The sequence below is a fragment of the Pseudophryne corroboree genome, chromosome 3 (assembly GCF_028390025.1).
Source record: "Pseudophryne corroboree isolate aPseCor3 chromosome 3, aPseCor3.hap2, whole genome shotgun sequence".
Classification (NCBI taxonomy): domain Eukaryota; kingdom Metazoa; phylum Chordata; class Amphibia; order Anura; family Myobatrachidae; genus Pseudophryne; species Pseudophryne corroboree.
This window is the reverse complement of record NC_086446.1, coordinates 683,531,312-683,547,968: the sequence shown is the minus strand read 5'-3', so window position 1 is coordinate 683,547,968 and position 16,657 is coordinate 683,531,312. Positions and strand designations below refer to the sequence as shown.

The window sequence follows — 16,657 nt, the reverse complement described above, 5'->3', positions numbered from 1 at the left end:
TGCTGGGGCACACAGACGCTGCTGCAGGGTTATCAGAAAGGCGGGAAAGCAGGTACATAAGACCTTCCCAGGGGCTTAATATACAATGATGAGGTGAATGAAAAATTACAGTGTCGGCCATTTTATGATACGCATATTGGCGCCATTATAAGGGGAGGATATAAACCCTCCCCCCTTGAAAATCACTATCCTCATCCACTGGGAGGGGTTAAAACCCTAGCCCTAGTATAATGCAATTTTTTATACAGCTATAGCTCCCCCTGCTGGTAGAAATATATATAGATATATATGTACTTGTTTTACATGAGGATTCCAGAAAAATGTAATTCTACTTACTATTTATATCTTCAAAGGATTTCTATACAAAGATCCTGAAGACAATACTGAGAAGCACGTGGACAACCCTACCATCGTAACTGATTTACAGTTCGGTCTGTGAGGGTTGCAAACCGGCTCGTGAACTTATTTTTTATAATTATTTTTTTTTTTCTCTTTCCTAATTTTTGGTTTTGTAATTTTCCCTCCTTTTACATATTGCAGGGATAAGTTTGCCAGCCGGTTCCAATACTTTGCTTCAGTCATCCCTCAGTCTTTCCCTTCATGGTTCAAAAGGTGAAAGCGCTGAGTAATACCCTACTAGGGAGTTTAAATAGCATGTCTAAAGCACCAGCCAGGACTTCAAAGACCTGCTATGTTTGTACGAAATGTAACAAAAAGAGTACGCGGGTTGGCAGCTCTGGAGTGTGCGACTCCTGCTTGGACAAGGACGCTCCACCTAGGTCATGGGAAGAGAACCTGACAAATAAAATTTCACAGGAGATGGCGGAATCCCGCAGACAACAATCGGAATGGGCTGCGGGATTCTCTAAGACGATGGAGGAATTTCTCATCAGGTTAACGCCGCGAGCACATGCAGAAACGAATGTGCGCAAGGCGGTTAAAAGACCTCTTCCTCTCATAACAGAAACAGACGAGGAAGGAGATCCTCTCATGGATACGGAGGAAGGTGAGTTAATTGAATCTACCCTGGACGCAGAGTTTCCAGAAGTAGACACGGAAATCTCGGGTATTGAGTCTTTGATTGAAGCAGTGAAAGAGATCCTAGACTTTAAGGCGGAAGACGTCAAGGAACCAGAAGAATTTGATTTATTCGAATCCCAAAAGCCGCGTTCTGCGGTGTTTCCCATTCCTAAGTCCCTCCAATCTCAGATGGAGGAGGCTTGGAAACAGCCAGACAAACGCTTTCAATTTCCAAATAGGTTTCAAGCGACTTATCCTCTGCCCAAGGGTGTCATGGATAAGTGGGAGACTCCACCTGTAGTGGATGCTTCCCTAGGAAGATTATCAAAAAAGACAATATTGCCAATACCTAACGTGACGACTTTAAAAGATGCATCAGATCGGAAGGTAGACACTACTTTAAAGTCAATTTTCATGGCAGCGGGTGCGGCACAGAGACCTGCGATCGTATGTGCTTGGGTCAACAAGGCCATGGGCGCGTGGTCTGGCCGCATTGTACAAGCTATCGAGGAGGAAAATAGGTTGGAAGAGATTACCCAACTGGCGGACCACATTCGAGAATCAGCTTCAGACTTGTGTCAAGCCTCTCAGGATCTTAGTAGAATAGCTTCGCGAATTTCCGATTCGGCCATATCAGCTAGACGGATTTTATGGCTCAGAGAATGGCAAGGCGACTGACACCAAGAAGGCGGTTGAATCCATCCCCTTTGGGGGAGAAATGCTTTTCGGTGCTGAGTTGGATAAGTGGATTTCGCAAGCTACAGCAGGGAAATCTACCTTTCTGCCTACTCCATATACGAGAGCCGTTCCACAGGCTAGAAGAGGATATTCGGGACCGGCGTTTAATTCATTTAGATTGCGGTCCTTTCGAGGCCGAGGACAAGGTTTTGGTACACAAGTCCATGGAGGCAGAGGTAGAGGACGCGCACAGGCAGCTGCCAGACAACAGGATAAACCTGTTGACAAAACCGTGGCATGATAGTCTCCCGGCCCACCTGGGATCTCCCTTGGTGGGCGGCCGGCTGGAGAGTTTTCGCGACATATGGTCCGTCACCTCTCCAGATCTTTGGATCAACGATATAATCTCCCAGGGGTACAGATTAGAATTTCAACTGAGACCTCACAGTCAGTTTTTTTTACAACGGGTTTGCCTCAATGCCCTCAGAAGGCAGAAGCACTACTGACAGCCATTCAAAAATTACTACGGTCAGAGGTCATAACTACAGTTCCCGCCTCTCAGAGAGGAACGGGTTTCTATTCCAGTCTTTTTGTCGTGCCAAAGTCAGACGGAACGGTCAGACCTATACTCAATTTAAAAGTTTTAAACCAGTTTCTAAAAATATACAGATTCAAGATGGAATCAATCCAGTCGGTCATTGCCGGTCTGGAACAGGACGAATTTATGGTGTCCATGGACATAAAGGATGCATACCTGCATATTCCAATTTGAGCTCCCCACCAGGCCTACCTAAGATTTGCATTGGTGAAAGATCATTACCAATTCAGAGCCCTGCCATTTGGTCTATCATCAGCACCAAGGATCTTCACGGAGATAATGGCAATCATGGTTGCGGGGCTGAGAATGTTGGGAGTCGCGATAATACCCTATCTAGACGATCTTCTAATCAAAGCCTCCTCTCAAGAGAAGCTGATCAAAGATGTTCAGACGTCTCACCAATTTCTCATTCAACACGGATGGATTGTGAATTTCCGGAAATCCAACCTCGTTCCGACTCAACGAATTCAATTCCTTGGCCTCATCTTGGACACAGTACAGTTAGAAAATTTTCTGCCAGAGTCCAAGATCAAGGATTTACAGAGGTTAATGGATCAAGTACTAAGGACACCGTCAGTGTCGCTACGCCTCTGTTTACAACTTCTCGGAAAAATGGTGGCGTCGTTCGAAGATCTCCAGTACGGCAGGCTTCATTCCCGACCGTTCCAAATGAACCTGCTTGCTCAGGGAGCCGGTTCACACTGGCTTCTTCATCGTCGGATCCGACTTCAACCACACGTACGAGTCTCCTTGATTTGGTGGTCGTTACACAAAAATCTCGCAGCAGGGAAGAGATTCGGGATATGGAATTGGAAGATTCTGACAACGGACGCCAGCCTCAGAGGTTGGGGTGCCGTCTTCGAAAACCATCAGTTTCAAGGACGGTGGACATTACCGGAGAGCAGATTGCCCATCAACATTCTCGAACTAAGAGCAGTTTACAATGCGCTTCTCCTCGCCGAGGACTTAGTCATGACACAGTACGTGAGGGTACAATCGGACAATGTCACAACGACGGCTTGCATAAACTGTCAGGGAGGAACAAGGAGCAAAATGGCGCTAAAAGAAGCCACAAAGATATTGTTGTGGGCGGAACGGCGAAACGTCGTCCTCTCGGCAGTGTTCATTCCAGGTGTGGAAAACTGGGAAGCAGATTATCTCAGTCGACAGGACATGCACCCGGGAGAGTGGTGCCTACAGCCACGGATCTTCGACATGGTGGTGAGGAGATGGGGTCTTCCTCAAGTGGACCTCATGGCGTCTCGGCAAAACAATCAGATGCCCCGTTAGGTGTCCAGAACAAGGGATCCGGCAGCAGAAGGAGTGGACGCATTGACACTTCCGTGGGGGTACGAAAACGTTTATACATTTCCACCGTTTCCACTCATTCCCAGGGTTCTGAAGAGGCTGAAACGAGAGCGAGTGTGGGCGATTCTAATCGCACCAGATTGGCCACGCAGAAGTTGGTACTCGGATCTACAAGGCTTGTTAGCGGACAAACCGTGGTGGTTACCTCAGAGAGAGGACCTGCTATCTCAAGGCCCGTTTTTACATCCGGACCTGAACAGGCTGCGTTTAACGGCGTGGCTATTGAGACCAGGTTATTAAGGAACAGAGGGATACCTAGAAAGGCTATTCCTACTATGATTGCAGCTCGAAAACCGGTCACGGCCGGGCATTACTACAGAATTTGGAAGAAGTATATCGACATCGACTGGTGTCAGGAACGTGGATGGAATTAGACGACCTTCCACTTATCCAGACTTTTACTTTTCCTTCAGGCCGGACTAGACTTAGGTCTGCGCCTGGGATCTCTGAAGGTTCAAGTGTCGGCCCTTTCCATCCTTTTTCATCAGCGGTTGGCAGCCTTACCAGAGATTCAGACCTTTTTACAGGGGGTTCCGAGAATACAGCCCCCGTTTCGTCCTCCCACTGCACCGTGGGATCTCAATTTGGTATTAGATTTTTTGAAATCACCACTCTTTGAACCGTTACCGAGAACAGACATAAAACATCTCTCTTGGAAGGTGACGTTGTTGCTATCCTTGGCTTCGGCTAGGCGTGTTTCTGAGTTAGGAGCCTTATCGTGTAAGAGTACCTTTTTGATTTTTCATGCGGACCGGGCGGAACTCCGTACACGAGCGGATTTCCTTCCTAAAGTTGTTTCAGGGTTCCATGTAAACCAGCCGATTGTGGTCCCATCCTTCCAGTGTCTGGCAGATGGGGATGTATCCTTGGATGTGGTCAGAGCATTACGGGTGTACGTTCACATTACGGCGTCTTTTCGGAAGTCAGACCACTTATTTGTCCTGTATGATGGGCCAAAGAAGGGTTGGCCGGCTTCTAAGCAGTCTCTGTCTAGATGGATTAGTCTTGCTATTCAGTAAGCTTATGTTTCCTGTGGTAAACAGGTTCCGGAACACACGGGTGCTCATACTACCTGTTCGGTGGGTGCTTCCTGGGCGGCTGCCAGAGGTGTCTCCACGACTCAACTTTGTAGAGCGGCGACGTGGTCCTCAGCCCACACGTTCGCGAAATTTTAGAAGTTTGATACCTTTGCGTCCGAGGATTCTAAGTTCGGACGTTTGGTTTTACAGGCAACAGACAGCACTCCCTGGGGGATAACTTTGGGACGTCCCCTAATGTATAATGGAACTCCAGTGTCCCCTAGTGGATGAAAGAGAAGAGAGGATTTTGGTACTTACCGATAAATCCATTTCTCTGAATCCTCTAGGGGACACTGGACGCCCACCTCGGTGCTGTCGGCCTGCTGTGTTTGGGTTATTGTTCAAGTTCGTACAAACGGTGTTAGTTTCGGTTTAAGAAGTTCTTGGATGCTGTTTGTTCTGTTGTACGATTCGGTTCCTCGCCAGGTGCAGTAGTCTCATGTCCAATTCTCTCGGTCACATTTTCAAAACTGAGGGAGGAGGGATGTGAAGGGGGAGGAGCCGGCTGTGCAGACAATACTGTTTTAGATTCTGCCACACCTCCGGTTTGCAAGCTTCACACCCCTAATGTATAATGGAACTCAAGTGTCCCCTAGAGGATTCAGAGAAATGGATTTATCGGCAAGTACCAAAATCCTCTTTTTTAAATTGCAGAAATCTTGAGTGGACAGAACCAGACTACAAACTAATACATTTAACAAGAGCAGAAGGTATCACTGATCTATGGAATAGCACACAGATATACTCCTATGACCGGAACCATCGCCAGATAATGCGAGTAAGAAGTATCTGTACACACCTTGCCAGGTGGATGGGTGGTTGCGTCACTTTTTACATGTTGGTTCTTTGGTACTGCTCCACCCTCGTCTTCGTCAATCATCTTAAATGACAGCAGCATTGTCCCTTTTTCATGGCTACACTCCAGCACTCTTACTTTTACCACCTGCAGATTAAAAAAACAAAAAAAAAACAAAACACCACAAGTCACAGAATGTACATAAAATGACCAATATAAATGGAGTGGCAAAAGACTCAATATGTGCGATGTTCCATTTTCTAAGCCGGTGCTGGACAAACACCAGGAGCCAAGAAGCCAATGTGCCTAAATTGAAGAGTGCTGAACAAGAGGGAGTAATTTGTATTTCGGTTCATGAATGATCCCATCAGCTTTTAGATTAGACCATCTGGCTCTTAAGTTCTGTATTATATTGTTCAATGGTGATCTAAGTGCACGGCATCCCATAACAATCAGCCTAGTATATCTTAGCTAGGACATAAGACCCCAATGAATGCTACATCAGTTGTGAATCCTCGAGAAAACGTTCAGAAGGACGATAGTGCCTACAAAGAAGAGTCAGGCAGACATTACCTGCCCCATATAGAAAGCCTCCTCTGGTGAGGGGATATACTCCGAGCTCAGCTCACGAACCGGTGCCAGTCCTTGAACATCATTATAAAATCTAACTAAGCATCCAAAGTCTTTCACTGCCCAGATAAAGCCATGCGTGACCAGGCCAGGCTTTGCATCCTGGTAACTGCGAATAATTGGCAACTTGGAATTTAGCATGGTCTTCTTCCTGGTAAGGATGAGCTTCTTGGCCGACGGAACCACATTTAACACCTATACAACAGCCACAAGAAAACAGAAAAAAAAAAAATGAGTATCCCTGAATTCTCTGCTGTGCCAGCCACTCTTCTGCACATAAATCTATTAATAAATACTGCACAGCATGGTAACAACTCCTCACCCTGCATTTGATCTTGTTCCCAAGGATATATTTCTTCTGAGGCTGGTGCAGGGTAATATCTGCCAAGTGGAGATTGGGCACAAGACCATTGAGGTGTTCTGTGATATTCACCACCATTCCTAAAGATTCAAAGCTGTCCACGGTACCCTGTACAAAAATACAGATAGTTTACTAGTTCCTCTAAAGAGGGGTTAAGTATGGGTGATTGGCGGTTGGGAGACCGCCGGGATCCCGGTATTTAGATGGCCGACAATAATACAATATAGGAGGGGAGATCATCTAGCTAGCAGGGACTATTTAAAGAGGTGAAATTCTTATAAGATTCCACATATGTAGGTAACAGCTAAAGACAAATACATTATGAAACTCAATCATTACACAAAGTAGTAGGTCCGGAAATGCTATTTTATTGCAACGATTCCACAACTGTTGTCTAAGCTGCTAAACCTCTAGAAAATGGTTTCCTGGTTAATAAATGGTCCAGCAGTCGGAGGAGGCCTCCTTACCCATATCTACCTTCCTATGCACATACAACATAATAATCTGGTCTCCAATGCATTTATTAATAGTGTTACCTCCAGAATCTGACCAGCCTCTATATCTTCGTGCCTCAAGTAAAGACCTTTGACAACTTTTCTAAATAAAGAAGAAAAAAAAATATGAGAGTTTTTTTCTGGGGAGGTTGAATGTCATAGGAAGATACACTAAAATCTTAGTAAATACAAATGACTTGAACGTAGTTTTGTGTGAATTAAAATAGACAATCGTCTTTCCTGGAGACTACTAAATGTGTAATCATAATAGGAAATGGGAGGCGCTCGATATCCCGGCTGTCAGGATCCCGGCGCCGGAATCCCGACTGCTGGGATGCCAACAACTATTCTCCCACTTGGGATGTCCACGACACCCCTGGAGGGAGAATAAATAGCGTTGGGCGCGTAGCGCACCATCGTGCCCGCAGCATGGGGAGCGCAGCAAGCCCACAAGGGGCTCTTTTGTGCTCGCCTCGCTGCCGGGATTCCGGCGGCCAGGATCCCGGTCTATCGTAGTAGACCGATAGGATATATATCCTGTGCACATTTACATGCATGGCCCTATTTCAGCCATGCTAGAGACTCTATATTGGACTCCTGTTAGTGACACTGGGGAATTGAGAACCTTTAAAAGCTGTAGTAAACACAGCAACAAAGATCTGCTTCTAAACCCAGATGGCTAGGCTGCATGTGAGCCATGTCAGAGGAATGGAAATGCAGTATTACACCTCTGCGGCATGCTCCTGGGCACAGCCGAGGCAGTCTTTACAAAGAATTGCCATCAAGGCTCCACATATGGTTTAGGTTGTCTCCCAGTAACCGTGCTACCAGGCACTGTAAGCAACATGAAACTTTGGCAAAAAGGCTCTGTGTCCACCTTCTATATAGGGCATTGGAGAGAAACAGGAGTATGAGCATTACAGGGGATGGGACGTAATCCATCGCCTATAGTCTTCTACCACAGAAGGAGAAAAGTCAAGTTGTGCAGCCATAGAACGTACACCTACATACACTTTTAATCTGCACACAAGAAATCTAGTGCTTATGCATAACAGCTAATGGTTTCAGGATATAACCATTAATGTACAGCTAGACAACACTCAACTGTGACATCGGTACTGTTGAGGTAGAGGTGGTCCCAAAAAACAAACTTACCCCTTAAAAGACAGCAGGAGTGTCTCATCCATGGGACTAAATCCCACCACACGACCACTGTGGACTGAGCCTACTTTAAACTTATCCAGACCATCGGAATGTTTTGAAATGGAAAGGTTACATTTCTGTACAGGAAACACAGAAACAGATCAGTATTAAACCAAGAAAAGGGGTAAAATCTATATTCAAGTGAACAGTGATGTAAACTCTGGGTCTCAGGGAAGATGAAAGGTGTTTACTACTTAGGTAATCACAAATGAAATTACAAGACAAGTTCATGCAACATTGTACTCAAAAGCCACTAATAAGTTAGATCTTGTAGTTATCAATTATACGGAGATCCAAAACTCACTGCATCCTCATACAGCACCTATCACACTACGGATGCAGCCATTTATAGGCTCAAATACTATTCATGCGCATGGCACCTATCAAATCACTTAAGAACTAGTGAGGCACTTCCCCAATAGTCATAATATATGACTAATATGTATAAAGCACTGGTTCCTAATAGGCTGCATTACTGGATCAGTCAACAAAACGGCTGCCTCCACTGGCTGCAGGCTAGACATGCTCTTTAAAGTGGAGCTTTCCCCTACTCATGAAAAAGGCTCATTTTGTGTTCTGAACCAAAATTAAATGAGGCGGTAGCCAATAATTCACCAGGAATCCGTCCTGGCCATAGCGATAGCACTGGTCTTTACTAAATTGATAGGATGCACAGTTTGAACACACATAATAGCCGACTTTGCTGTGAGTAGCAGGTCACTTAGCAAAAGTGGTTATTTACTGGCATATCCACCAATCAGAAAACTGCTTTCATTTCATAACTTGCCCTAGATTGGTGGCTATGGATTACTGCACTTCTAAGAATATCCATGTAGACAGCAACGGCACAATCCTGTAGGCAACTGCACAATGGGGGTAATTCCAAGTCGATCGCAGCAGGAAATTTATTAGCAGTTGGGCAAAACCATGTGCACTGCGGGGGGGGTTCAGATATAACATTTGCAGAGAGAGTTAGATTTGGGTGGGTTATTTTGTTTCTGTGCAGGGTAAATACTGGCTGCTTTATTTTTACACTGCAATTTAGATTTCAGTTTGAACACACCCCACCCAAATCTAACTCTCTCTGCACATTGTTATATCTGCCCCCCCTGCAGTGCACATGGTTTTGCCCAACTGCTAACAAAGGCCCTCATTCCGAGTTGTTCGCTCGTTGCCGATTTTCTCTATATAGCGATTAGTTGCTTACTGCGCATGCGCAATGTTCGCAGAGCGCATGCGCTTAGTTATTTTACTCAAAAGTTAGGTATTTTACTCACGGCATTACGAGGATTTTTCTTCGTTCTGGTGATCGGAGTGTGATTGACAGGAAGTGGGTGTTTCTGGGCGGAAACTGGCCGTTTTATGTGTGTGTGTGAAAAAACGCGGCCGTTTCTGGGAAAAACGCGGGAGTGGCTGGAGAAACGGGGGAGTGCCTGGGCGAACGCTGGGTGTGTTTGTGACGTCAAACCAGGAACGAAACTGACTGAACTGATCGCAGTGGCAGAGTAAGTGTCGAGCTACTCGGAAATTGCTAAGAAATTTCTATTCGCAGTTTTGCGAATCTTTCGTTTGCAATTCTGCTATGCTAAGATACACTCCCAGAGGGCGGCGGCTTAGCGTGTGCAATGCTGCTAAAAGCAGCTAGCAAGCGAACAACTCGGAATGAGGGCCAAAGTTCCTGCTGCGATCAACTCAGAATTACCCCCAATGTTAGTGAATTACTTTTCACTAAGGGATCTCTAAATTGTGATGACACCACTCAAAGGGAAACTCCTATAAAACACTTGGTGCTAGATTTACAAACTGTCAGCTTGTACTATCTGCTAACTATCAGCGGGTTCCACCGGGAACTCTAGAAACGGCACCAATACCAAATGCATAACAAGGAGTGTTTTACACTTACGTGTTTTCCCTTTTACATTTCTAGGTCAAACCGCTGAGAGTCAGCATTAGCCCCTTGAGCTCAACATACGGTTTGAAGCCCCTGAACAATTAAGGAAAATTTTGAAATCTAGACAAAAGGGTAGATGTACTAAAGCTTCTAAAACAGACAAGTGGTGGTGTTACCCGTAGCAGATCAGATCCTAGATACCATTCTATAAAATTACAGACAGAATCTTATTGGTTGCTATGGACAACAACACTTGTTTTAGAAAATCTACCTCAAAGTGTAAGTGCCATAAAATCTGATGCACAAAGGGGGGAAACAAAGCACCCTGCTTTCTTTTACAAATCCCGTAAATGCTGGTGTACAAGGTCATTTAATGTTACACGCACAAGTTATAAAGGATTCATCACAACTTACAAATGCAAAGCCCATTGTGTTTCCATCCAGCTGAAATACAGCTCCCACAGTCCTATGCAACTTCTTCACCGTGCAGGTGTCATGCACAGTGCCAATCCAGTCACTGGATAGCTGCTTCACAGGGTTCCCTGGCTGCAGGAAACACTTGCGCAGAGTCAGTCTGATGGTCTTGGAAGATCGATCAATCCACAGGATACAAGCTTTTACCTGGAAGAGACCAAGTCCGGAGACATCGGTTATAAAACACTGTCTAGCAACGCTCTAAGGGAGAGATTCAAATGTTTGAAAAGCCAGTTGGGAGTCTGTTTTTTCCTATCTAATAGACAGGAAAAAACAGACACCCAACCGACTTTTCAAATATTTGAATCTCCCCCTTAGAATGGCATTTTCAGGGTTTCAATTTGAAGTTGGTTGAGGTACAAGAGCTGAATGAGTTTTTTAAGCTTTTGTCACCATTCACCTGTTTTAACATCTTTTAATCACCCAACTTTACATATTGCAGGTCACCTGGAGACACAGAGCTGCCAGCCCTATAGCAGCTTAAAAGGATACACCTTTTAACATGCATAAATGTGTTTACCTGCCAGCTTGCATTAGACAGATCTGGGTAAACACACACTAACTGAACTTTGCCCATGTGAGAATGGTCCCTTCTGTCCCCCACTCTACCTCTATGGTCATGAGATAGGATTTGTGCGGAGCCACATGTGTGTGTATGCGCATTTGGAGCATGCACAATGCAATTTCATGCAAGAATTGCTGCAAACACTAGCTACCTACAGTGCATTAATGCCTACAGCCCATAAGCGTTTACGTTTTAAACACCAGGTAGCCAATCAAAGCAGTAAAAAAAAATAAAAAAAGTATTATAGTATTTTTTTCTCTCAAGCAGCTCCTGCATGGTTCATCTCTAAGCAAGGTAGTATGGTTGGTTTCAGACAATGTGTAGACAATCTGAGCATATGTTCCTGATTGCAACTTTTTTTCATGTATTTTTGGCTATTTCATGCTTTGTGAATCTTCAATAGTAAGTCATTCTGAATCAACACAATCCCAGGCCAGACCATATTAAAGAGCTTGATACATACTTCCTGATCTTTCTTGTACAAGTTGCTTTTAGTCGGCTCAAAATGCAAGAAATCCACCACACCAGCGTAGGAAGAAAGGAAGGACACAGTAATGTGGTCTGTAAGGACCTGTAACCAGGAGAAACAACTGTGAATTCCAGTAAGACTATCCATTATCCAGCATCTGTTGTACAATATGGTGTCTTCTATTAATTGTACCTTCTGAATCTCAGCTTTAACCACTAGGCCAGGCAGCAGATTATTCAGAGTCCACTGTTGTTCCACTGTGGCCATAGCCGCAGCCACATCAGACTGGGTGATTGACAGTCGCACAATTCGCCCATCAATCTTTACCTCTTCAATCACGCAGTTTAAATACTGCCCTACACGCAGTGCCGCACCTGGGTGCACAAAGGGAGACAAATATTGATGCAGCCACAAAATAGCTGCCTCCATGGTGTAGGAGAGAGGTCGCACACATATATAGTGTGTGTGTGTGTATGTGTGTGTATGTGTGTATGTGTGTATGTGTGTGTGTGTGTGTGTGTGTGTATGTGTGTATGTGTGTATGTGTGTATGTGTGTATGTATGTATGTATGTATGTATGTATGTATGTATGTATGTATGTATGTATGTATATATATATATTTATTTTTTTCATTTTACTTTGGCTTATTAGTGCCCACTAACCTTTGCCGATTTGATTTAAATACACTTCAGCCTTTTGAAGAGGAAGGAACGCTTTAGTACCCCCAACTCCTATATCAATGAGATAGCCATGATCTTCCACACTGGACAAGCAGCCAGACACTAACTGAAGAGAAAATGATCAGTTAGAACATTTAACAATACAGATAAGGCAACGGGAGCAATCTAGGAAACATTACTACATAACTAAGGGGGAAATGTATTAAAGCTTGACGAGAGATAAAGTACCAATCAATCAGCTCTTGCCCTGTTACAGGCTGTGTTTCAAAAATGGCAGCAGCTAAATGGCTGGTACTTTTTCTCTCTCTCCAAGCTTTGATAATCTGCACCTAAAACCAGGAAATTGATCAGTGTAAGACTAATCACTTTCGGAAGATTGTTGCAATATTCTGTACTTCTCATTTTCTATTTAGCTTAATACACTTATGGCTCATACAACTTATCTTTCTGTAAATAGGAACGCATTTAGGGAGTAATTCAGAGTTGATTGCAGCAGCAAATTTGTTAGCAGTTGGGCAAAACCATGGCCCTCATTCCGAGTTGATCGCTCGCTGGCTACTTTTAGCAGCCGTGCAAACGCACAGTCGCCGCACACGGGGGAGTGTATTTTCGCTTTGCAACAGTGCGATCGCCTGTGCAGCAGAGCGGCTGCAAACACATTTTGTGCAAAACAAGACCAGCCCTGTAGTTACTTATTCTGTGCGATGATTGCTGCGACGAATGACACGGTAATGACGTCACATACCCGCCCAGCCACACCTGCGTTTTTCCAAACACTCCCAGAAAACGGTCAGTTGACACCCAGAAACTCCCACTTCTTGTCAATCTCCTTGCATCCGCCAGTGCGACTGAAAGTCGCTAGAACCTGTGCAAAACCACGATGCTCGTTGTACCCGTACGCCGCGCGTGCGCATTGCGGTGCATGTGCAGATTTGCCGCTTTTTAAATGATCGATACGCAGCGAACAACGGCCCATGTGCACTGTGGGGGGGTTCAGATATAACATGAGCAGAGAGAGTTAGATTTGGGTGGGTTATTTTGTTTCTGTGCAGGGTAAATACTGGCTGCTTTATTTTTACACTGCAATTTAGATTTCAGTTTGAACACACCGCACCCAAATCTCTCTCTCTCTGCACATGTTATATCTGCCTCCCCTGCAGTGCACATGGTTTTGCCCAACTGCTAACAAATTTGCTGCTGCAATCAACTCTGAATTATGCCTATAGAGTGTAAGGAACAGAATAGTAGAATTTAACTGGTACGTGAATTCCTTTGCATTATGGGGCAGATGTATTAAGCCTGGAGACGGCATAAGGAAGTGATAAACCAATGATAAGTGCAAGGTGATAAATGCACCAGCCAATCAGCTCCAATATGTAAATGAACAGTTAGGAGCTGATTGGCAGGTGCGTTTATCACCTTGCACATACCACTGGTTTATCACTTCCTTAGGCCGTCTCCAGGCTTAATACATCTGCCCCATAATGCAAAGGAATTCACGTACCAGTTAAAATCTACTATATCACTTGGAGGCGCTGCCGGGAGTGAGGAGCCTGGCCGGGGGACGCCTTGCTCAATCAGACTTTTTTTAAAGTCGGATTGAGATTGTCGGAAAGGGGCCAAAACCTGTCAGATTTAGCACCGTTTCCGACAGAAGCACGTGGATTGGCGCCTATTCCGCCGATCCACGTGTTTTCCGACAAGTCGGGAATTCCCGACTTGTTGGAAAAAAAGTGCCCTCTTTGAATAGATCGGAATCCCTTCCGACAGAAATCTGTCGGAAGCTGCCGTCTTGTCGGAATACGGCCCACAGACATCAACAGGAAACATTCCCCACAGTAAGCAGTACATACCATGCCTGTGCGCAAAGAAGCAGGAGCAAGGGCCACATTGACAAGTTTGGGGTTCAAGGATAACTTGATGCTATTGAGGCCACTTGATGTAGTCCCCAAGTTGCTAATTGTGCATCGCACCAGCATGCCTGGAGAATATAGACTAGACAAAGGTGACAAAGCCTGAAACACACAAAATTCAATGTAAGTCCAGAACATGCATCGATAAGCAACAACATAATGTGTACAAAGATAGTTTTTAAAAAGTAATTCCAGCTAGCTTTCCATTTTCTTTATGAAATGTAAGTAGTGTATTGTATGCTCTTAACGTGTGTGTCAGCTGTCTGCCACTTGTGTGCTCTTCCCGAGTACCCGTAGTGTCTTGGTAATGAGACCAACTAACCATTTGGGAGTGTACATTCCGCACTTCGTGCAGCACCAAGAATGAGAAGAAACAAATTATTGTCTCCTAATGTTAGTTCATGCAATTAGCGAGCAGTCCAGTGCACATCTGCAGTGTGCTCCTCAGATACGCACAAGAAGTGCTGACAGTGTACCTCCAACACCATCCCAGCCAGCATGCTGCTCACAAATTTGTGGTATGGACTTGATGCTTGGACATACCCAACACATTCACTCCATGAGTGAGTGAGTGAGTGAGTGAGTGAGTGAGTGTGTGTGTGTGTGTGTGTGTGTGTGTGTGATGGGAACACAAACACTATACTATAAAAATATGAAACAATACATTACCCACAATAAATACTATGTGAAGACACCCTTGAATATTGCATTAGGAGAGAAGTGCAGCATAAAAGTTCCCAAACTAACAAACAACCAATGAAGGTGCCATCTCTTACCTCCAGAGGGTCATCTTTTTCCACCTGCTCATTAAGGAGATTTGTATAGGCCTCACAGATATTTGTTGCTTGGACATAGCCGGTCAGACCATATGGCAGGCTTACAACTAATTCAAAGTCCGTAACCTCCTTCACACAGCCCAGAAACAGCATTCCGACACTGAGATCCTGAAACAACAATTTTTTTATTCTTTAAAATTAAAGCTTCTCTGTTAGTATACACGAGTATGATGTATGGTATAAAAGTTATATAGCACAGTTGCATTTGGTTGATGCATGTTTCACATTTAATGCAGCAAAACAAAAATAAGTGTAAGAGTGTATGTGTGTGTGTATATATATATATATATATATATATATATATATATATATATATATATATATACATACACACACACAATTCATCTATTTTTAGTGCTAGCCTGCTATGCGAATGATAAAGCCCAGTACTGCAGAATTACAAAGAGCGCAGTGGACTGCAGCTTCGGAAACCAATGTCGGGAAATCCCAACACCCCACAAATTTACACAAGAAAAACAGAAATTAGTATACTGAAGTGCTGTCAAAATGTTACACATCTACTGGTCAATAAGACAATAAAATACAATCAAAAAGATCACACGGCTGGTGTACACAATAAAATTATGTAACAGAAAACAACATTAATAAAACATAATTAGTAGCAATAATATTATTATATAGGAAAAAATTAATGCAACCAATAGCAACTTAGGTTAGTAATTAGCAAAAAGCCAATTGAAGGTGTCAATGACTTTGTAATTGTTTTTCCACTTATCCAATTATTCCACAAAAAAATTAATCCAAAACAATAATAACTAGTAACTGCTTTCCCTCTGGATAGTACTAGTAGATTCAATCAGATTAGCAGCAATACTTTAAAGTGCCTTAGTCAGCTCCTTCTGATAAGGAAATGTATTAAACTGCATAGCCAATGTTATTCACAGCAGTTCATGCTTAGCTAGTCATACGAGTCCTACACATTACCCGACTGGTCGCCGAGTTGCCCGACGGCCGGTATGGCCAACGGACGACCCGGCGGCGGGGATAGTAAAATTTCTTCACTCCCCCCGTCACCGGGACCCATAGCCCTGCATGCGAATATTGACAATATTGTCCATATTAGCTTGCAGGTATGAACGACCCGGCACCAACGATGAATAAGCGCAGTGCCGCAGAACGTTCATCGTTGGTGTCTACACACGGAAAGATATGAAAGATATCTTATTCATTAATGAACAAGAGCGTTCATATCTTTCAGTGTGTAGGGCCCAATAGACTCTTAGTAGAGCAGAAACACTGAGTTACTATGTAGCAAATAGCTCTCAAAAAGTATCTTTTAATAACAATGTATCCACACAGTAGCTTAAGGGAGAGACACTAAATAAGATACTTTGTGAAAGCTATCTGTCACACTACTGTACTAATACTATGTTTCTGCTCTACCAAAGTCTATATACTTATTTCTTATTTTTTTCTGCTAGAAAGTTAATGGCTTTCCAGAATGGAGTGTTGCCACAGCTAGAAGAAGGGCATAGTGTGCAAACTGGGGGCATGGCCTTTTCTATGCCTATATTTACATATGTACCAGTGCCAATTATCTAAACACAGTGGAGAACCAATAGACTTGACAACACTGCTTA

At 44.0% G+C, this 16,657-nt stretch overlaps 1 protein-coding gene across 1 annotated transcript in view; it reads right to left on the bottom strand.

Annotated features, from left to right (window-relative positions):
* Positions 1-16,657, bottom strand: part of PDCD11 (programmed cell death 11) — a 143,282-nt gene that overhangs the window by 91,111 nt on the left and 35,514 nt on the right. Inside the window, exons 4-14 of the mRNA XM_063961956.1 lie at positions 14,997-15,164; positions 14,161-14,322; positions 12,290-12,413; positions 11,819-12,000; positions 11,621-11,728; positions 10,533-10,739; positions 8,180-8,304; positions 7,067-7,127; positions 6,492-6,638; positions 6,113-6,364; positions 5,543-5,686 (exon numbers count right to left, since the gene is read on the bottom strand). Coding sequence (XP_063818026.1) covers positions 5,543-5,686; positions 6,113-6,364; positions 6,492-6,638; positions 7,067-7,127; positions 8,180-8,304; positions 10,533-10,739; positions 11,621-11,728; positions 11,819-12,000; positions 12,290-12,413; positions 14,161-14,322; positions 14,997-15,164 — 1,680 coding nt within the window. The remainder of the gene's footprint in view (positions 1-5,542; positions 5,687-6,112; positions 6,365-6,491; positions 6,639-7,066; positions 7,128-8,179; positions 8,305-10,532; positions 10,740-11,620; positions 11,729-11,818; positions 12,001-12,289; positions 12,414-14,160; positions 14,323-14,996; positions 15,165-16,657) is intronic.